We start from the raw sequence: 22,392 nt of genomic DNA, 5'->3' as shown, positions 1-22,392 counted from the left end.
CACCAGTGGTGGCCAATCAGATAAAGTACATTCAGTTCATCCAGTGAATAGACCAGCTTTGTAACAGAGGGCATCTCAACCTTAAGAGATGTGCAAGCAGTCATTAAAAACTACATTCAAACAAGAATATCAGACATTATTGTACTATATGCCATAAGGAGGTCGTCAAACAAGTGCATGGAAGTGTCTGGACTGAAAGCTGGGATCAAGGCTCTCCATGGCAAGTTGAAGACCGTGGTCACCATCAGCGCACACACAAACACCAAAGCGAAAAAACAAGACACCAACACAACTGCTCTGCCACCCACAAAGACAGTACAGAAACAACAGAGACTATAAGAAGCACAAAATAACAGGCAGCAAATCAGTTCTCTGCTGCGGTAGAATCTGTTCAAAATATTATTATATTTGGGAAATATACTTGTCTGCTTTCTTGCTATGAATAAGATGAGCAGATGCATTACATTTTGTCATAACTGTATATACTAAGATTCTCTTTTGTGAATCTTTCCTGTACACATATATTGCACATCAAGGAGAGGGATCCCTCATCTGTTGCTGTTCCACGTTATATTTTACATTATATGAAGTAGGCTTTCTATTCAAATCTAAGTGTTTTTCAAATACTATTATTATCTTCCAGGTTTTGTTCTGTCACAATATGACTAAAAGCAGATAGAAATTTGTGAATTATTTTATTTTCATTGACAGAATTACAACATGGAATCAGAAGGCCTTAATAATATACAGAGTACAGAATCAGCAGGGTGTTGGAGCCTCCTGCACTTACCAGAGCGGTCGCTTACGGTGATAGGTTGATTCCAGAAGTTAAATATATTACGTTCTACTCCCCAGCTATCATCTGCACAGTCAAAATAAAATATATATCTTCATATTAAAGTGCCTACATGGTGCATGCTCCTTGTCCCATCAACATCCCAATCATGAGCTAAAATATCCTTTTTCAGCAAAACATACAGAAAGAATCTCTTAAATTTTACATGAAAATCTTCAAAACATTTAAAAATAAAAAGCCTTCAGCAACCAAACACTTGGTGAATGGTGGACAAATCCAACTTGTAAAGGCTGAACTTACGTAATGTGTGCATGACAGGCAGACAGCGCCAAACTCAAATCTTATCAGTGTTTCTACAGTTTCTGTTTTGATCTTTTCAGTCATCACAGCAACAAACAGACTATGTGCCAGATGACATGCAGCCAAAACCTGCAAGAAAACATTGTCTTTCTTTTCCTGTTCTATTCCAAATCTTTTTAAACAATTTTCAAATTTAACAAAGCAGGGAGGACTCTTTTCAGACTTCCATTTCCTCTGTATGAGCCCCCAATACAGCTTTGAAATCCTTCTACTTAAATTCTACTAAAAGCATAAAGTTCCCATCCTAGAATGAATGTGAATGAGTTTATCATGGAGCTAGGGAGTGTTGTCTCAGGCATCCAAGAAGAGGTACAGATAAAAGCAGAGGAAGACGCAGATTTAGGTGCTAATGTAGCCGGTGTTGTTGTGGATGCTTGTAATAATGGCGGTCTAGTTGATGCAGTCCATGATGTGGATCTGCAGGGAGTCCAGGTCGGGCAGGATCTCATTGCACTTGGGACAGGCGTGTTCGGGAATATTCCCCTGATGCTGCCAGTCAGCACCTGACAGTCAGAGACACTGATCACAAACTGAACATGCTGGACAGATGTTTCTGTTACACTGAACCAAGCCTTTAATTCTGCACTTCCTCCCAGACTGTCCTGTATACCCCGAACAAGTTCCACCAATCACGTGTTTTAGGTTATACTGTAAAGATGGTGGTAAAAGAAGTAGTTCATCCATTTTAAGAAATATAATGATGAGAAGATTGATACCACTCATGTCTGTGTGTTAAATATGAAGCTAGAGGAAGCAGCCAGTTCACTAATCACTAATTAGCATGTTTGTTTATTGCAGAAAAGATAATTTGTGGTTTATATGGAGTTGTGTGCCGGAAATGTTTCTTGGCTGAGCCAGTAACCTCCTCTAGTCTTGTCGTCCTGATTCACCTCGTGTAGAATCCTTATCGGCAAGCCAAGACATAGTTAGCCAGCTAGCTGTTTCCCCCTGCTTCCGTTCTTTATGCTAGTCTAAGCTAACAGCCTCCTGACTCTTGCCTGATATTTAGCATACAGACATGCAAATGTTAGCATCTTCTCATCTAACTTGAAAATGAACAGTGTCTTCCCAAAATGACAAACTATATATACACAGCCTGAGAGGAAGTACGCCAGGAAGGCTACACTTAGGACATGAAAAAAAACTACATACCTCTTCCAACCAGAGCAGCACCAGCTCCGTGTGGATTTCCCCCCACATGTCTCTTCTGCATCTCGTTTAGCGACCGCCTGTGGGAAACATAGTTGCAGAAATGACAAATGGATCCCCACTGAGAAAGGGTTGCAGACAATCCAAGTTGGGATGTTGTAATAATGTGTCAACTTCACAATAATCTTATAGAATGTGTTTTCCAGCGTGTTCCTAAAAACACATATTGCTGTCTACCAAAGTATCTTTGTGGTACTACCACTAGGAATCAAAAGTTAGAAATGTTCAAACCCCACGCATGGCCACATCTGGTAAGGTTCAAAACAACTCTGGTGCATTTTCCCAGTTTCTTTCAGTTTGTTTATGGTGTGAAAGCAAAGCAGACCAACCACAGGCTTTTGTGATCATATACAGAAGCATCTCAAAAAATTTGAATATGGTGGAAAGTTCATTGTTAGTACCGGAACCAGACTGAGAGAGAGGAAACCTTTGCAGGTTTTGAGTTAATTACCTGATTAGAGCTCTTCTCAGGTCAACATTTCTGTATTATAAATTCTTTATGTCTAAAATTCTAATACATTTTGAGATACTGAAGTTTTGATTTCTATGAGCTGTAAACCCTAATCATCAAGATTAAAATTTTTCAATTTATGTGTAATTAATAGGTAATATATGAAAGTTTCATTATTTGAAAAAAATGTTGGAAGAAAAATAACTTTTCATTTCCAAGACATGTATACCTGTATATGTGGTATTAGCATGAATTTGAAAACTAAACTACTATTAAAACTAACTGTCGTTCATGAACTGCGCTGTGTTTTGCTTTGTATTTCAGCAGTTCCTTAACAAAAAGATAGTGACATAAGTGAAATGTGGCCACCACTCTGTAACTATCTCACCATCACCAGAACTGTCCAGTGAATGAGTCAGGAACAGGAAGTAAAGGAGTAAAAGCAAACTTGGCCTTCGGTTTGATTCCATACCGGCCCAGTGAGTCCATCTCCTCCTGCAGATGGGTGTTCTGTTTCTTTACATACTCCAGCTGAGCAGCCAGACGCTCCCTCTCTTCATGGAGCTTCTCCCTCGCCGCTCTCTCCGCGTAAAAGTCTGAGGAGTAAACCTCTGCCTGCACACAGAGTACAACAACAAAAAGCACAATGACCACCATGACACTGGCACACAATAATTTGGGTCCAAAGCTAGATGCTATGGTTACATTTAACAAAGCAAGAACTAAACATCAAAACATTTAGCCACCCACTGACCTGAGCCTGGAAGACAGATATGGTCTCCAGCTCCTTCTCCTTCTGGAAGATCTCCTGCTTCATTTCATCAATTTTGTTCTGTTTAGCAGCCAGGGCCTCTTCGGCGGCAGTCAGCCGGACCTGCAGCTCGTCCACCACCTCCTTCTGCACCAGCAGAGACTGCGGGGCCAGAGGGCAAAAGTCAAGCACTCATTTCTAAATGTTAATATGCTTATAACTGCATTAGGTTTGGTGGAAATTTGATTTGATCATCTGTTGCGAAGATGAGAAAAGGCTCCTTGTTACATGCTATGTAAATTGACCTCTCTCTTCTTCTTCTCCTCTTTGAGTTCATTGTAGTCTTCAAACAACTTGGTGTAGGCATCCTTCAGCTGGGCCAGGTTGTTCCTGTGGGGAAGGAAGGAAGGGGGTGTCCAAATATAGGCTGATCACTACTGGGAAAATACAGGTTTCCAATGCAAATCAGTGTCATATAGTGTGTTTTGTGTGTGTATGTAAACTACAGTTATTCCTGTTTAAAATGCAATTAAATAGATTTCAAAATTTTCTGCAGAGTAAAGGCAATTGAGATTCAAATTAACACGTGACTACTCTCTCTGTGTGTGTGTGTGTGTGTGTGTGTGTGTGTGATGCCTCTGACCTGTCCTCCCCTGCCTTCCTCTGCTCCATCTGGTTCTGGGCCTGCATGCTGTCCAGCTGCAGCTTCAGCCGGTCGTTCTCTGACTGCACAGCCTGTTTCTCCACCAGCTGGGCCTTCAGAGTGGCCACGTCCTGCTCCACCTCCCGACATCTAAACACAAGAGGAAGAAATGAGACACAAGACGTTGGAGCCAAGCATGAATCTCTGGGTCGTAAAAGTGAAGCCAATGCGGAAGTGCCTTAAACCTGCATTCTTTCTAACGGCCAGCAGGGGGAGACTCCACTGGTTGCAAAAATAAAATCAGAATGCATTGAAATCAATGGTAAAATGACCCTACTTCTTACTTGATTTATTACCTCAGTAAACACTTTCCTAATGGGTTTATGGTCTCAATCGCTAGTTTCAATTGTTCTTCAATAAAGCATGATGATAATTTAGTAAATTATGGTCTTATTTTGAGGCAAATAGATTGACAGGTTACTACCATGGCAACCTCTCCATCAGGACAGAGGCGACTCATATCCACATCACTGTGTAAATTTGACCAGCGCCATCAAAAAAATGTGTAAGGAGTCGGCGGTTCATTTTTCTGGTAAGTATAATTTGTTTTAAGCCTGTTTTTTTTTTGTTTTTTTTTTAAAACCTGTCCTGCCCAGCAGCCTGGTATAGAGTATAATGACCTGGATACCATATTGTGCCAGACAGATTTTACTTTAACAAGAGAGTATTAAAATACTCCTTTGTCTGTTTTATTATTTATTTAATTATGTATTGATTTGTCACTGGTCCGGACAGGGGGGCAGACACAGGGATGGGGGGGTACAAACAGACAGCACAGAGAAAGGACAAGACCTGTAAGAGAAGGGAGAAAGGGGGATGGAAGGTGGGGACAACAGGGAAAAGCAGTGGGAAACACCAATTGCAGAAAGCAACGAAACACAACAAACAAACAAAAACAAAAACAAACAATAAAAATAATAATAACAGTAAAAGACAACCAGCCGAACAGCAGCAATAAACAGCTGACATAGTAAGACAACTAAGAGAAAAATGAAAACAAGAAACAGTCACACACACTAAATAAGCAACACACACAGCCACGAGAGCTGGAATAATAATTAATTTAAATAAGTAACTGAAAGAAAAGCATCAGGAATAATTCTACCAGGGACAACCTAAATTTGTTAGTGTCTGTGTGTGAGACTGATTGTGTCTGTGTGCGTGTGGGTGAATGTGACTGTACATGTGTGTGCGCATAAGCATGTTAAAGAATGTAGTTGTTAGTGAGAGTGGGGCGCCACGACTGTGCCACACCTACCCCAGCAACAGGCAGGCAAGAACCCCAGTAGCCAATAGGGGTGGGAGAAAGAAAAAGAATAAATCAAATTAAAAAAAAATAAAAAAGACTCCCAGATGCACCGCGATGCAAACGCAGAAGACCCCGACCCAAATGCCAGTTGACAACGTAATGCCGACGGAATGCAAAAAGCGTAACCCGCGGAAGAGCAGCGCCCGGACCGACCGCGGCGCGCACACAACATAGACCAGTGCTCCCCCCCCCCCCCATCCAGGACCCCACCGCCGCGCAGCGAACAACCAAAATGCCCAAATGCCACGTAATCATCAACACCAATGCACAAGTGACGAGCCCAACGCGCACACTGCGCGAGCACGGCGACACCCAATGCCCAGCAGCCCCCCGCGAATCCCGCGTGCGAGGTCGGGCAAACGAGAGAGAGCAAACGGAACAACACGACAGCGAAAGCCAGCGGAGAGAAACACCAGCAGCAAGTCCCGGCAGCAAACGCGCCGCACAGGTCACCGTGCACCCGCCAATAAAAATCCGCCGTTCCCCCAACCGCTGGAAAAAACTAAGGCGCTGGCGCCAGCCGACATCCCCCATGCCCAGCACGCCCCCCGGCCGCTGTGCAACACCAGCCAAACCAGCAATGAAGGAAAATCAACTAACTAACATGCACCAACAACCCACCCACCCGTCAAGGGCCGAGAACTCCAGGCACAAACCCAGAACAAACCGGAGCACAGCCCTGCCCCGCACCCACACTGCACATCCCCAAAACTAACTATACACCTCAGTATCCAGAGGGGTCCAACAACTGGCCGACAGAGAAATGGGGAAGCATGGATCCGAGGCCAACGAAGCAAAACAGGGACGCAAACAGGTCCCTCCAAGCCAACGAGGAAATGCCTCCCCCGGACTCCAATGCACAAACTAAACGCCCAGCAGCCATTCAGAGACCCTGCCCAGCGACAATCGCCCCACAATCCCACCGCAGCCCACCAAACCGCAGTCGGATCAACCCGAGCAGAGACCCCCACCACCCGGAACCCAGGGCACCCTGCGACCCCCCAAAGCGCAAAGGACCCCAGACCGCATGTCCCGGGGAAGCTGTACCCCGCCCCAAGGAAGAACAACAGAAAGCCGTGCCGGGAAGCTCCCTGCCGCCAGGGAGCGATAACGCGGGAGAACCAGGCCAATCGTTCATTAGCCAAAATTAGCATCCTGGTTAATGTCACAGTTAATGAGAATTACAGATGCACCTCGCTAATCACGCTAGCTAGACAGTGTGGGCTTGCGTGTGTGAGGCTTATCTATATGCTTGTGGGCCTAACCTGTCCTGCAGGTTCTTCTTCATGCCTTCTGCTTCATCCAGCTTGCTCTGGGCCTGCTGCAGCTCTTTGAACAGCGTCATCATCTGAGACTTGAGATTCTCCACCTCAGAGGCTGCCTGAAATATTTGCATTACAATAGGATAACTAAACATCCACATACAGCTAATATATTTCCTGCCACTTTCACTTTGAGTAAATACCTTTTCCTCTTTCCCAGAATCCTCCTTGGTCTCTGGCTCTGCTTGGGTGGTCTGTGTTGATTCCTGTACATTGCTCTTCCTCTCCTCCAGCTCTCTAATTCTGTTGGGCAATTTGTTTTAAAAACAAAGTATGTCAGAGGAAAAACGAAGACTTTTGTGTTTTCTGATGCCATTAGAAGAGTTTCAGCTGTGAAGATGAGAGTAGATTATTTAGCGGTGAACTGTTCCTTTAAAGTTGCTGTCCTCTACCTGGCAGCAGAGGACTGCAGCTCGGCCTGCAGCCGCTCAGCCCGCTGCGTCTCGTTCCTCAGTGACTGGAGGAGCTGGCTGACGGTCACCTCCTCGCTGTCCAGCCGGGACGCCGTCATGCTCAGATCCGGACGTCTGCTGCGCTCTGAACCGCACACGTCGTTCACACCATTGACACCTCCATCCTGAGAAGAAAAAAAACCACAGTTAGATCCCAAACTTCTGTCTCATTTCATCAAAGAGAATAAAGCTGCATCTTTATTAAAAATCTCATCTGGATTTATTTTATACAGCACATAATATTTGTACAATTGATGAATACTACTCTACTTTAATGCTACTTTAAAGTGAAGACTTTTTGTGTTATATGAGGCCTTTCCATGTTGCATAGAAGAACATTTTGAAGGAAACACTGATTATATGAGCGTCTTTGTAATTTATTTTTATGTGTGTGTGTTGCTCCTCACCGAAACCCTGATGATCTCAATGAAGGAGTCGTCATGCGAGTCCTGGTCCGCCTTCAGCTGCAGCTCAGAGTTCATGGCCACCAGGTCGTTCTTCTCTGCTTGCAGGCGAGCGACCTGGGCACGCAGGGCATCCAGCTCTGCACTCTGATTGGATGCCTGGAGATAACATCACACGCCACCAACGCACATTATTAAGTAGTCAAAGTCTTAATTTAGTTACAGTGCAGCTTGACAGAAGCTTAAATCTATTAGTTCATGTGTAATGACACAGGAACATAACACTGGCTAAGAAAAGACTCACCAGCAAGTCTCCCAGGGCTCCCCGTTCTTCCCCTCCACTTCCATCCTCCTGCTCAGCTCCTGGTTTTCGAGCGTCAGTGCTGCCATGCGGCCCCGAGCTTCCTCCAACCTGCTCTCCAGGAAGTCCCTCTCCTCCCGCTGCTTCTCCCGCCATGCAGACAGACCCTCGAAGCGCTCCTTCATCGTCAGGTTGGTCTGACGCAGGGCCTCTGAGCGAGAGACACACATGGAGGATTTGAATAAATGCATCTTGTATGAGCCAAGTCATTTGAATTAGGACCCTTTCCATAGATAGCATGCCTTTTAGGCCTTTCTTGACATGAGCTGTCAGGAACACAATGTCCACTGACCTTTGACCCTTGATCCTTTGGCCAGACTCGTAAAAATATATCTTTGTTGTTGAACAGAGCAGCAGCAACAATTTAAAAGCTCAAATAAAAAATATTCCATTCAGCCCTCAATCAGACAGCCACCTACACACACCTACTCTCACCTTTCAAGTCTCGGTTCTCCTGGATGAGGATGTTCATCTGCTGCAGGGTTTCCTCCAGCGTGCCGGACTGACTAGGAGAGCGAGATATGTCGCCGTTCATCATGGGGCCTCCAGACGCCATGGTGCTGAGAAGAAGACAAGAAGGAGACAGAAAGACACACGTATAAGATGTAAGAAGTTATTGCTTTGTCATTTTGTGTGTACTGCAAATAACTTACTTAAAATAAGGTTGTTTTTTTAATGCTGAAAATAAGTTCTGTGTTAAAAATAAATATGTATCTAAAATAAAAATACATCCACTGGCATCACATTTTGATCCTGTACCTACTTTGAATATTAGTACTATAGTGCTAACAACACAGTATTCACTGAAGAATGAGGGGCGATGATGGACACTGCAGTCTGCCACAACCTCTTTTCAGTTCTACCAATGGACGGCGCAAAAGTTCAAATTGTACACACTGGCTTTAAAGGTTCAGTGTGAAAGTTTTAGAGGTAAACAGCACCTCACGTGCATTCACATGCTCCTCGGATGGCCCCATTTCCCGAGTTGTGAAGTGGTTCTTCCGACTTCAGTGTGTTTCATGTGCTGTTGAGTCGGAATGTGGATTCAACATGGACGCTACTACAAAGATGTGTTGGATTAGCATTATCAGAGCGTATAAACAACATGCATGACATTAAGTTCACTCTACATGGACAGCAAACTAACCGTTATAACCATATTACAAATTACATGTGAGCAAAATATGTAACACGTGATTTTACACGGATCAAAGTTCTTTATATTTCTTTATGTCCCATGTACACTTTATTTCTCTTTTTGCAATACAGATTCTTTGGAGGAAAAGATTTTGATTATTCCAACACCCCGTGAATGCACCATCAGTCACCGGTCACCCCTTGCAGGAGAGGCTATGGTCCTCAATTTGTCCAAATCTTCTCCTTTTCTTACTTCTAATAAACCAGTCAACTACTTCTATTACTACAACTGCTACTACTACTTCAATGTAGTGATGAAACGCTCCCTGCAGAGCATTTGTCAGTTTGGGCTACTGTAGAAACATGGCAGCGCAACATGGAGACTTCCATGTAAGAGGACCCGCGGTGTAAAAATGGCTCATTCTAAGGTAATAAATACAATTGACCTCCTAAATATTACACACTGTGCATTTTTGAACCGTTGCAGAGCTTGAGAATCACTTCTTCCACTAGCAAATAAATCTATTTGTGTTGTGTTATATTGGACTTGTGATCTCTCCCTGTAGAAATGACACTGTGATTATGTTGCACACACCAAGTTAGCAGGGGTCAGCGTTTACTTGATTTAGAGATTAATTATGCTGTCTGAAGACCATCATATTCACAAGAACAAATAGAGCAACTGAATCCCTCATTTTTGCTTGTCTATTAAAATTGTTGTCATTTTATGGGAAGGTTTTTACCACACAATATGACTGAGCACATGCTGACATCACCAAGTGACTCAGTATTCCTGCATGCAGCAGCAGAGGAGCAGCAGCACACAGCCAGTTAAAAGGGATTATCTCATCAGCAGGTCACATGATAATTCAATTACATTACAATAACAGAGAAATCAGTATGCTATAGTTACACCGTGTGGTCTGCTTCTGTCCTCTTACTGGCCTAACTGAAAGACCGTCATAAATAAAGTACAAGAATTATTGTAATGCATGTAAAAGGAGATATCACGGGTAAAGTGTATGTTAAAACACTGAACACCAGTGAGATAAAATGACACTTTAAACCCACCGCTGAATACCACAGACATACTCGCTCTGCTAAAATGTTATATTTTTGTTGATATGTAGTCGTATAATTTTACTTTCACTTTCCTCAGGTGGGCCTAACAGTATGGGACTCTTGGTAAACACTAAAAAGTTACCAGCAACTTACACGACACGGATATGGTTCCACGTGAGCCAAACTGCGTCATATCGAACACTTAAAAAACAGTACAAATGTTTTAACTCACCAGCTCTCTACTCCTGAACTAAACACTGTCCTGATGTTCACTCCCGAAAACACAAATAAACGCCCGGAGAGACAGCAAAATGTCTCGACCAACGTTCTGGTCCTGCTTCTGGTTTTTAAGCAACATCAAGTCAAACCACGTACAGAAACAATAAGCTTCCGGTAGAAGTTTTAAAAAATAAAACCACACTTTTATAAAAATCGGCGTGAAGTTGGTATAACCTTTGCCAGTAATTTATATTAGCCCTGTGTCAATATAATTTATATTTATCTGTATAGGTTACCGTACTAAATTGAAAACTTGACATAAAAAAACAGAAAATACACAGGGAAACAGGGAAAATGAATTAGTAAAACAACTCGAATTTGATTTTTTTTTTTAAACTTCTGTTGCATTTAATTTAAAAATCCCACACATATATATGTATATTCCCTACATGCTGTAGCCTATGTATCATGTATGTCGTTGCGCTGTTTACATAATCCCCAATGTTATTATATTGATATAACCTATATTTGAGCTTTTATTTTGAAGGTTCATTTGACTTACTTCCTGTCCCCATAGGGCCTAATTGTCACAGAAAACGCTTGTTTGTATTTTACTAAGGTTTGCATTTCCTCGATGTGACGTCGCCGTGTAGATCTGAGGATAAACTGCAGCTGCGTGTGAACAGAGCCGCTGTGTCCAAAGGTCCATCCGCATATTTTACACATCAGGGCACGCCTGGCAGCTGAGGGCGGGGCCAGCCATCAACTGACAGCGGGATTTCCCTTCAGGAGTCACCTTGCACTTTGAAAACGGGAAAGGAAAGACTGGAGATTCCCTAACCTGCTCAGACAACCATGTTTTGGTAACAGCAACATTAAAATAATTAAAATAGAATTAATCCTGATGTAATATCTTAAAATATTATTTCATAAAAACACATCATGGTCACTATAAAATAGGAAGCCTAATGGAATACAATATGCCTACCCATTTTTTCCCTTTAATCGAAACGTGTTTACAAAGTGGACCATTAAGCAAATATTAATTATTACAGCTTTTATTCACTTTTTTTCAGATAATCAATTGCAATAGGCTATATAAAAATTAATAATAATACATAGCATATACACAGTGTATACACTTTATGCTACATGCTGTTCATGTCAGTGTCCATTGGATGTCAGTGTCATCTAAGCAAAAAAACCAAAGCTGTAAAAATAGACCCCACTGAAATGTAGTTTCTGTAGTTCTGTGGTTCTGCAGTACAATAGAGATTTATTAGCCAATAGAACTGAATACGGGATATTTACAGGAGTGATAGTGGAGAGAATTATATATTTATCTTATCTTATCTGTTCTATTACTGTTCAATAATCAATAAGTGATGTAAGCTAATTGTGAACATTTTCCAGATTGCACTTAGTCTCAAGTAAGCCCCCAAAGAGCTTGTTCTGGGCAAGCTCTCCAACATTAGAAACCACTTTCCAATATTACTTTGACTTCCCCTTGGACGCTTTCAAATGCGCTATCAGAAAGTGTATATTTCTCAAGAACTGTATCCAAATGCCAAAAGTTTCTGAGCTCAGTTCGACGATGACCGTGCCTCTGTCCACATCCCAAAAATCTAGAAATCTAGTGTTAAAATGTAATGCTTGCAGTTTGCTAAAATAGCCATTATTTGCTACTTTTTATTTAGGATGTATGGGTTGCCCTGCTGTTTGCTTTGAAATGCTGGTAACATTATCGGGTTGAACAGGTTTTAAATATTAACGTTTATGATCCCCGACAAAATAGTCAACTCAAACGCACCAACCATCTCACATGGTCAAAGCGTTGGTATTTACGCACTGAGATGAGACCGTGTAGGAGAATCAAACGACGGAGCGTCACATCAGTCCATGAACGCAGCATCCATGCGCCCTTCTGAAGAGTGTGACTCCCAGAAAACAGATGAGATGGAAACATTTGGAGCACAGCAACAGGTTGGAGTAGTTCAGGTTACTGCAAACTGATTTGACTGGTGAGTTCTGGAGGGGAGAAGAGCTGTTTGAGTTTGGTTAATGGACAAAAACACTGCGGTTGATTATTTTGTGTAAAACATTACATTGCATGGTTTTGGTCAGGTAGGCTACAGCATCCTCAAGCGTCCAGGTAACAAATACAGGGGTTTAGTTCTTTAAACGCAAACGCTATTTTGTTTTAATTTTCAACTCTCTTTCAGCAACGTGGATGCTCGAAGAGACTGGCCTCCAGTATTAAACAGCAAACGAGTTTTTTTCTGAAGCGAAGCATCACCACAGGGATTAACACTGCTGGAAACTTGTAACTCTTCTCGGGCTCTTCAGGATGTTTTCCACGGCTCTCTTCCTCGGCGTTTTTGCGCATCTGGTTACTTTTACGCACGGGTGCCAGCTCCCCACTGAGTGGCGGCCGCTGAGTGAGGGCTGCCGGGCGGAGCTGGCAGAGATCATCGTGTACGCCCGGGTCCTGGCGATCCACCGGGAGACCCTGGGCGGAGGGGCGGGCAGCCTGTACAATTCGCTGCCCTTCGGGTTCGGGTATGGGTACGAGGGCGCGGAGGAAGGGCTGCTATACTCAGCGGAGGTGGAGTTGCTGTGCGACCAGGCCTGGGGCAGCATGCTGGAGGTGCCCACTGGATCAAGACTCAATCTGACCGGACTGGGGTACCTGTCCTGCCAGTCCCACACCGTAATGGAGAACTACTCCTACTTCTTCTTCCTCAGGTGAATTGCATAGCACATTTATCCAAATGGTTCCAACAGACATTTGGCAACACTAATCCAAACAGTGCTTACAACAATCAGAACGTTTTGTTTCCATTAAAACTTTTTGCCAGACAGATGTGCATTTCATTTATTTATGGTTTATTTGATAGAGACAGATGTACACAGAGGGACGCAACAGCTATCCAATGCATGTATCACAGTGTTTATAGCAGATGCTAATTAGCAACACCCTTCCCTAGAAGGGCTTTTGCAAAATAGCAACTAACACTCTAATAACTCTTTTGCATTTTTGTCTTTTGTCATTTTGTTTGGGAGCAAACTTTGATCTACAGTCAGAAAAAGAGTAAAGAACACCATTGTTAAATATAATTTTGAGGTATACCACTTGAAACTTTTCATTCACCATCACCTGTAGTCCCTGGTTATTTTGCAAAAGAATTTACCTGCAAAGTAAACTACCTGCTCATCAAATATGATGCATTTCTAACCTATGAAATGCTATGAAACTTGCAAAGCCACATTTGACTTGGTTGATGCAAATTAAAAACCACAGCTACTGTACATCCCAGTGATTCCTGCAGCAGCTTCAGCTTTCTCCTCACAGCCTTCCTGTTTATCTCCTCTGCAGGATGGATGAAAACTACAACATCCTGCCCCACGGCGTCAACTTCCAGGACGCCATCTTCCCCGACACGTCCGAGAACAGGCGCACGTTCTCCAGCCTCTTCCAGTTCTCCAACTGCACCCAAGGCAGCCAGCCTTTCCACACCTTCAGCCCCGAGTGGGACACCCAAGAGGACAGCAGGGTAAGGCTTCGCATTGTTTCGACCACACACACCTTTTTCACGTCTAGTGCAATGTCATCATGCACAACCTGTTGAAGACAAAGTGTTCTAACTAACAGAATAATGACCCTGAGGACTGCTGGGCAGCTTGATTTAATAGTAATGCATGACAACAAAAGTGGCCCGATTCCCAGGTTAAAAACTTCAGTCAGGTCAGCTTTTTTGGTGTTTGTAGAGGATGTAAACAAACCCGACACTATCTTGTTACCATGAAGATAACACATTAACAGTCCAGACGGACAGCAGGGTGCAGGAGACTGGAGGTGGGGGGGGGGACTAAAAACTATTGTTGGGGTGTTTTGGTTTGTTAGTAATATTCTTGCTTCAGGACCTACATTTTGTAGTTGTAGCAAAAATGTGAATGTGCAGTGCAGTGTATGTTGGAAGAAAAGTGACACAGCAGAGTGAGGCTTTGTGGGTTTGATTGTTTGTGCATGTGGACACCTAATCCTGAGTTGAGTTGTGACTCTGCTGACAGGAATGTGGTGAGGATCATTAGATACACAGTTTAACTCTCCTCTGGCACAGTGCAGAGCTAAACACACACACCTCACTGTTCTGATCTTCAGAAGAACGAAAAATAGAAGAAGAAGAAGAAGAGTTGATTATAGATGATCAAAGCAGTTACTGATAGGTTGAGTTCTGTCCATCTGGCTCTTAAGGCAGACAGGATGCTAGCAATCCAGGGGTCAAAGATCAAATAGCAGAGATCCACATGTTTGACAGGCAGCAGTTTGAAAGAGTGTCAGTCTGCAGCTTCGATTCATATCAGTATGAAGTAACGTTGCCTGCTGACCTGGGACCAGAGATAAGCTGAACTCTGTCAACAGAAGAAGAAAGGTCTTCTGCTGTGATTCAGGCATTTATTATCACACCTGCTCTGAGTGAGCTGAGCAGGTCACACTTCAGACAAGACAGAACACGGCGGCTGTAGATGGAACTACACAAGTCTTTGCCCTCAATTATTAAAGGATACAAGAGCAGCTGTTTAGATGTTGAAAAGGTTTCATTAGGGGCGTAGGACTGGGAGAGAATACATGGCCCTCACGTGGGCCCTAATGTGAGGAGGGCCCACAAAGATACTAGAACGAATAGCTGTGGGTGCAAAAAGGGGCCCATAGAGAATGCTTATATACAGGGTCTAGATATTTGTGTGACGCCTCTGAAGAAACACAAAATGGATGTTTTCATATAGCATCATAGTAACTTTAAATTCACAAAAATTGTAGACTGGAGATTTTGACTGGTTGAAAGTCTCAAAAATTTGAGCTTGAAACGTGACTTTAGAGACACTCCTCATAGTCTTGACTTGACCGGTTAAAAACTTGAGACCTGAATATTTTTGCTTTCAAGCCTCAGGTTTTTACTGGTAAAATCCTGGAATAATAAATAAATAAAACAGACAGGCTTTGTAACGCTTTCAGACTTTAGCCTTTGACTGAGACTTCAAATGACTTTTTGTTATTTTGACTTTACTCATCGTAAAGGAATTGAGACTTGGGATGTGACCTGGACTTGAGTAATTGAAGAATCGACACAGTGCACCTATTTGTGTAAATTGTAATAGAAAAGGGTAAATAGACATGTATTAGCATCACTGCGTTAACAGTCAGGATAGTGCACCTTGTTAAGAAAGACATGGTTAATTGTTTAATTGTAGATTTATGGCACTTTTTTACTGTTGGCAGTCAGAAATGCAGAGCTAAATCAGGAAAGGTGGCGTGGTGTCTTCTTCATCCTTTCTCTTCAGGTTTGACCTGCCGGGTCTGGCCTGTGAGCTATATGGCCAAAGGTCAGTGAGGCAGGGGTTAAAGAGACTGCTCATTTAGAGAACGAGCACTCGCATGTAGAGGCCATAACCTTCAGGCAAGGCAGGACTAAACAGGTGTTTTGCTCTGGGAATTTATGGAGGAGTAAGAAATGGAAGGACTTTCATCTTCCGCTTCATGTCTCTGCCCTCAGTGTTTTCCTTGTCTTTTTGAATTTGGAAGTATCAGATTTGAAGCAAAAGAAAAGCGATCGTCTCCGTCTTTCCATCGGTTCTACTTGGGCTGTAAATGAAAAGAAATTAAAAACAACAAGAACATGATCTCTTTACTAATTTCACTATACAGAATTCTTAGATTTTGACAGTGCTTCCCAAGCTGCGTCACTCGCTTCAGAAGGAAATTAAACACAAAACATCCCTAAAATTGGAGGTGGTTTGCTTTCTGGTTTCAGCCTCATGGGAACCAGACACCCCTCCAGAAGGATAGACAAGAGACCACTTTTCTGCCAGAACCTTCAATTAGCGTTTGTTCAAAACCTCCTCTTATTAGCAGCACTCAGAGCAGATTGAGCCAGAGGTAGAGATCACTGTTCCTCTGTTTGTTTCCTGAAAGATATCCAACCTTTTTCAGATTTTATTTTGGGCCCATTAGCCTTGAATTGATAGGCCACAGTAAGATAAAGACAAATTCTCCTTCCAAATTCTTCTTAATCAGCACATTTCCATGGTTACATGGGATGATTTGACTATAACCACAGTGAGGGACCACCCTAGTTTCAACTGTCATGTAAACACCTTTAACACAACTCTCATTAATACTTAATGTGGACGCTCAGAGGGATTAAAAGAAGACAACACAGTTTTCCTGTTTCACTCAGTAGTTAAAAGCTGCCTCGTCTTTGTTTTTCTTTCTCTATCTGCCTCCCTTTTGTTCTTTTTTATCTGTTCATCTCTCACTGTCTCTTTCTGTCTTGTTTTCTGTCTCTGTTTCCTAATTATCTTTCTCCATGCACACGCACTAAAACACACACACACACACACACAGCAATATAAACCTCAGGAGAGGAGAAAGCCTGGCTTGTGTCTTTGACGTCAATGGTGAAGCTCTAAAGACACCAAATGTGTGCGTGTAGGGGGGACCCATGCTGAGTCTCCATATAAAGTTAGAAAGAAGAATCAAAAGTCTGCAGAAATAAATGAGCAGTCAGGTCAGGCTGGACACACACAGAGGCAGGTCTCTCAATCCCTACAGTTCTTTGCTCTCCTTTTCCTCTTTCACTGACCCTGTCTCCTTTCTTTCGCTCTAATCTATCTGGCGATGAATTAATATAAATGCAGGGAGATGTGCAGTTTTGTCCAGAACACATACTGCCATCTAAGAAGCAGTTTGCTCACAATGAAGATAAGTGCACAATTGTGATATGGAGTACAGTTGCTTAAAGCTGCATTATTATATTTTAGGCCACATGGGGGCAGCACAACTGGCAAAACACAACATTGACATTGATCATTTATCAATTATTAATTAATTATTATTATTTAATTTTTATAAGATGATATGGCAAATCATGCTGGCAATAGTTGCTAATTTATACATCCAGTCATTACAGAGCAACATTAGCATCAATTTTGGGTTGTGTTTCTGGCCAGCTGACAAATATAAGTCTAATCTTTACTCTTCTTTTAGCTCGGTTTTTGGTCTCCACCAACCCCTGGGGAAATATCTTTAGCAGGTAAATGCTCCACTATGTTCATCAGCTTATCTCTAACTGTGTCTGTCTGCTGTTTCGTGCTGAGCAGGTAGCGCACAGCAGGCATATCAAAACCTTTTAACTGAAACAACCATGATTGACACTCAACCAAAACAGTAAAGTTGCTGCTCCCAAAACCAACACAATGAGCTGAAAGATGCTGAAACGCACCACAGAGGCGAAGGAAAACTGCAAAGCGACAATTATCTATATGTGGGTTTGTCAAAACGGACGACTCCTTTTTATTTCATTGATAGTGTTAGAATATTGTTAAGTGCAGCTTTAAATGCATCCTTAATTTTGACATTCTGCAGCTTTGGTAGAGTTTTGGACAAAATAGACACTGCCTCTGTGTTCAAATTGTTGTACACTTGAAATTGAGAACATATTGTACGGGTATGTGTGTGTCTTCACATTCCCTCTAAATACTGTTTGTACAGATGATGCTAAACAGCAGGCAGGTAACACTCGGATGTTTTGACAGGTGGTGTTTGTGTGAGCAGGTCTGTGTAAGGGTTGTCATGCTGAGAGCCTTCCTATGAGTACGAAAGGGATCAAACTGTAATTCTTTTTCTTTTCTTTTCTTTTTTTTTTTTTAACCAATGTTATGCAATATGGTAATAAGGAAAAAAAGAAAAGAAATAAATCATATTTATGTAGCCTAAATTGTTTTGGCCCCATTGTCCAGGTTTTTGGATATCCATCTCCGAGATTTTTGCTTCAACTAAAGTAAAGGTAAGGTGAATGGAATTTTTATTTTCAAAACAAATTAAATGTCTCTTTCCAGAACCAACAGCCCCATCACTTAGGATAACCCGCAGACTTTTTTTCAGCAAAAAGTAGCTTCAATGAAAAGGTTTGTTTTAATTTATGTCAACTGACCCTTAATTTTAAGATTTTCCAGAACATGCTAAATCTTTGCATATCAGAAGTATGCATGTCAAAAGTATATTTCACTATTATAAATATTCAAATCGGTCATTGCATGTAAAGATGGATTTGTAGATGTTTTTGGTGTTTATGGTGTCCATTCTTACTCATGATGCCAGGAAATCCACATTTAGGGGACTGCGTAGCTTAGATGGAAAGCTAGCACTTACCTCAGTGGCTGAATGAGACATCCTGAGACAATCAAGCAACCACCCCAAGCTTTAAACAAATAGTTCAACATTTTGAGAAACACGCTTTCCTCACTTTCTTGCAGATAAGATTGATACCACTTTCATCCCTTCAGGAGCTCAATTTGTAGCATGTAAAACTTCACGTAAAACCTCAACTTATCATTTTTACTCTCCAGTTTCTGTACAGATTAAACAAACAAGATATAACATATTAATTAGTCAGCTTTAAAGGTGGTAGGTAGGTGGATATTTTTTTAAACTTTGCTAGCTGTTTCCATGTTTCCTGTCTTGAGGCTAAGCTAACATAATGTCCCCCGGTTCTAGATCAATACCTGAATCACACACGAGTGATATCTACCTTCTCATCGAACTCTCGCAAAAAAGCAAATGAGTGTATTTCCTAAAATGTCAGACTTTCGTACTTCTTAATAAAATCATAGTCCTCAAAACTTGTGCCAAATTCATACACTAACCCTGCGTTCTATTTACCTTGGAATTCGGAGCTCTGGACTCGGGTCGATGTCATATCCATTAAAAAAACAAGGAAACCTGAGTTGGATGCATTTCATTTGCCACAGAACACAACGGGTCGGACAACAAAATGTACGTGTTGTTTTAGCAACAGCGACCATTGTTGTTGTTAGCAACGTCGACCTAGCCATTTTCGGCAGCACCAGTTGATGAACAACACATTACACGGTATTTCACTCATAGCATGATCGTAGCAACATGCCTTTGGGCAACGGTAGAACAGTAGACTATGTATGCGACTTACTAAATTGAACACAAAGACAAAAGTGCTCAAAATAACTTAAAAACACCAGCTTTTACTGACAGTCGAACTTTGCAGCCATCTTGCTTTCTGAACTTGGGGTCCTCTGCGTTCGACCGAGTTGACGAGTAGGAACTTCCATTTGTCACTTCTGGTCTCGGAACTCAGAATATACCTCGGAAAACAAGTTCCGAGTGCAAATGGAACGCACATTGACTCACATACAGAATACGCTGTGGACTATATTTGTTAGCAAAGTGCTAGTGGAACACAAGGAACAATTAAACCCAACTGAGGCATGATGGCTGTGAAAGGTGTCGGTTTGTAAGGGTGACAATAATGTACATACAGCACATGGTGTGAGTTTAAGGATTTCCTTAGGTATGTTCCTCTGACAAAGTGCAGTCATAAATGAACTGACATGCATTCCCCACTGTGGCTGCGAGAGCACTCGCCCCTGTTAACCCCGCTGACTTGGGTCAGCTCATGAGATGGAAAATTAGGGCCCCTGGAACATCAAAGTACACAAACCTTGCATTGCCAGGGAGGGATGGGTGGTCCTTGAAGCGATGCAATTATGTTACACAGACACACATAAACAGAATTCATCATCCTCTAATGTTTTTGCACTGGAAGTGGATACATGTAAATGACTCCAGTCAGGCCCTCAACTTTATTTCCCCATCCTCCCTCCTCCAAGTGTGTTTGGCTATGCAGGAGAAAAAACATGATAAAGGGAGAAATAATAACACTCTGGAGATCAAAGGCAAAAAAGTTCATTCATTCCCAGTGGCTGCTGGGAAAATCACATCACTAGTGCTCCCGCACTACACAACCAGCTGACGAGAAGGCAGCTGGTGGTTTACTGCAGTTTGGTTTGCCTGTTAAGAAAACAACATGTCATGTATGTTAACTTACAGCACCACTTTCCCTCTCCTCCTTCCTCCAGCTGCTGTGTTCCTCAGTGCAGGCCGCGTTGTTCGAAGAGGAGGAGCGAGGCCGCAGGCTGCAGGAGCGCCTGGCAGCGGCAGAGAGGAGGAACCGGCAGCTGAAGGAGCGCGTTCGGAAGGTGAAGCGCTCCCTGAGGAATGCCCGCAAGGCTGCACGCAAGGCCGAGCAGGAGGCGCAGGAGCTGCAAGAGAGGCTGAAGGCTGCAGAGCGGATGGCTGGGCATCACCTCAACACCATAACACAGGAGGACCCTCCGCCTGGGCGTTATGCGAGCAAGGCGAGACACCAGCGAATGCAACTTTAACTAATCTCACCTGCCCCACACTGTTACCCACCTGGACTGAAAACAGCCATTGGAGATCAAGAGACTGCTGGGCGGTCTCAATGTAATGGACAAATAAATAGCAACTGTCACATCTGCATAAACACACTTTTAAAGTAATAATCTACATAGTTTTCTTGTAAATAAACTCCTCTTTCTCTCTTTTGTATCCCTCATTGCTAAAACACAAGAGTAATTATCAGGACCGTTCCTGGTCATCTGACAAAGAACAAAAAATTTTCCTGAAAGAGAATCAAAAATGTATTTTCTCGATGATTCCTCTTGCAGGCGGAGCCGTACTTTAGGTCTGCTGCATTCTACAACTGGATTCAGTTGCTGCTCAGTGCTCTTCTCAGGCTGTAATCACACAGGATGTGTTTTTGCTCCAACACAAAGCACAGCTATGAGTGACAATAATAACAGTACCAGCAAGAGCTCATTATTATACGAGTGATGCATTATTGTTTGCCATTCAACTGAGATGCATTATGGGAAGCATGGGATCCAGTGTTTGAATGTCAGGATATCTCGACCTCTGCTGCATCGATTCTGGCAATTCTAATAAAAAAATCTGGCTCTGGCAGGAGGCCCAACATCATAGAATATTAAATCTCTGTAATACTGCATGACTTTGATTTTTTGGTCACTTGGGGGCAGCAAAAAACAAGCTGTAAACATAACATTGACATATCACCTTTTAAACCAATAAGGCGAACTTATTGGCGAAGGTTTCTTGTTTACACATTCAGAAGACACACGTAACACTTTGTGTTTCAGGCAACGGGTGAATGTTAGTGAGAAAACTTTCTCTCTCTTTAGCTGCTAAATTCTCCACTATGTTCATTGGCTAGTTGCTAACTTTGCCTGTCTACTGTTTGTTACTGGGAGGCTGGGTTATTAGAGCCTTTTCTCTTTTTTTACAGAAAAAAGCTGCCTGTTACAAATAGAATCAAAGTGATTAGACTGAATCAACCATTAAAGTTGCGGGCTGGAAAAAACAAAACAATGAGCTGAAAGATGCTAAAATACTCTGTAGAGCAGAGGGGGGCTGCAGAGGTAATTCTCTGTGGGTGACCCTTTACACAATACATATAGTAATTTGATCGATTGTTAGTATAAAAATATTGATTATAGCAGATTTAAGAAATTGAAAGGCTGGTGGAGGAATTTTAGTTTTCTCAGCTTTTCGGGAAACACATCGTATGACAACAACTAAACAATTGAGTACAACCAAAGAAAACACATAGAGAAATGCCTTTTATGTAATCACAGCCTAGTGAGGCACTACTAAGAGACATTACATTTAATTTTAATGATGTTGTGATGTATTGACTTTTCTTCAACTGAAATTGTGAGCAGAGAGTCGTGTAGAATGAGAATTCTAGGATGTTTGAGAAGGTTCGTTTATTTTTAATTTAAGTTTTTTGAAGTCTGGAACATCAGCTTGTATGTGGATATTTTTGTATGATGGTTTTTCTGCTTATAAAATTTGATTTGGATGAACATCAGACTGAACGTGAACGTGATATTAACATCTGGGTCACGGGAGTTTAAAAAAACAAACAGCCACACACACTC

General features: G+C 42.3%; 2 protein-coding genes across 4 annotated transcripts; one reads left to right on the top strand and one right to left on the bottom strand.

Annotated features, from left to right (window-relative positions):
• Positions 1-678: 678 nt before the first annotated feature.
• Positions 679-10,702, bottom strand: optn (optineurin). Of its 3 annotated transcripts, XM_038738303.1 has the most exons (14): positions 10,550-10,702; positions 8,554-8,678; positions 8,062-8,269; positions 7,981-7,987; positions 7,761-7,916; positions 7,294-7,478; positions 7,045-7,144; positions 6,845-6,960; positions 4,211-4,360; positions 3,873-3,957; positions 3,571-3,729; positions 3,289-3,431; positions 2,309-2,385; positions 679-1,659 (listed from the first exon to the last, which is right to left on the bottom strand). In XM_038738303.1, the coding sequence occupies exons 2-14, from the start codon at positions 8,672-8,674 to the stop codon at positions 1,547-1,549; spliced, it is 1,620 nt and encodes a 539-aa protein (XP_038594231.1). In that variant the 5' UTR covers positions 8,675-8,678; positions 10,550-10,702; the 3' UTR covers positions 679-1,546. The 3 variants fall into 3 exon arrangements, with proteins under 3 accessions (XP_038594231.1, XP_038594230.1, XP_038594229.1); XM_038738302.1 differs by lacking the exons at positions 7,981-7,987; positions 10,550-10,702; XM_038738301.1 differs by lacking the exons at positions 7,981-7,987; positions 10,550-10,702 and having other exon boundaries at positions 6,845-7,144.
• Positions 10,703-12,161: 1,459 nt separating this feature from the next.
• On the top strand, positions 12,162-22,319 carry ccdc3a (coiled-coil domain containing 3a). Its single transcript, XM_038739188.1, has 4 exons — positions 12,162-12,557; positions 12,759-13,281; positions 13,913-14,090; positions 20,491-22,319. Exons 2-4 carry the CDS (start codon positions 12,884-12,886, stop codon positions 20,794-20,796), a joined length of 882 nt encoding a protein of 293 aa, XP_038595116.1. The 5' UTR covers positions 12,162-12,557; positions 12,759-12,883; the 3' UTR covers positions 20,797-22,319.
• Positions 22,320-22,392: the final 73 nt, after the last annotated feature.

Source organism: Micropterus salmoides, unplaced genomic scaffold (genome assembly GCF_014851395.1).
Source record: "Micropterus salmoides isolate LMB-PRFRI ecotype aquatic unplaced genomic scaffold, ASM1485139v1 Ms_hic_scaffold_23, whole genome shotgun sequence".
Classification (NCBI taxonomy): Eukaryota; Metazoa; Chordata; class Actinopteri; order Centrarchiformes; family Centrarchidae; genus Micropterus; species Micropterus salmoides.
Note: the sequence above shows the minus strand (reverse complement) of the source record. Positions and strands in the feature narration are given on the sequence as shown.

Coding starts and splice junctions, on each gene's coding strand:
- optn (XM_038738303.1), bottom strand. CDS start 8,674: ATGGCGTCTGGAGGCCCCATGATGAACGGCGACATATCTCGCTCTCCT. Junction 3,958..4,210: donor AGGAAGGCAGGGGAGGACAG/GTCAGAGGCATC, acceptor CCTTCCCCACAG/GAACAACCTGGCCCAGCTGA. Junction 3,432..3,570: donor TATCTGTCTTCCAGGCTCAG/GTCAGTGGGTGG, acceptor CTCTGTGTGCAG/GCAGAGGTTTACTCCTCAGA.
- ccdc3a (XM_038739188.1), top strand. CDS start 12,884: ATGTTTTCCACGGCTCTCTTCCTCGGCGTTTTTGCGCATCTGGTTACT. Junction 13,282..13,912: donor TCCTACTTCTTCTTCCTCAG/GTGAATTGCATA, acceptor TCTCCTCTGCAG/GATGGATGAAAACTACAACA. Junction 14,091..20,490: donor ACACCCAAGAGGACAGCAGG/GTAAGGCTTCGC, acceptor TCCTTCCTCCAG/CTGCTGTGTTCCTCAGTGCA.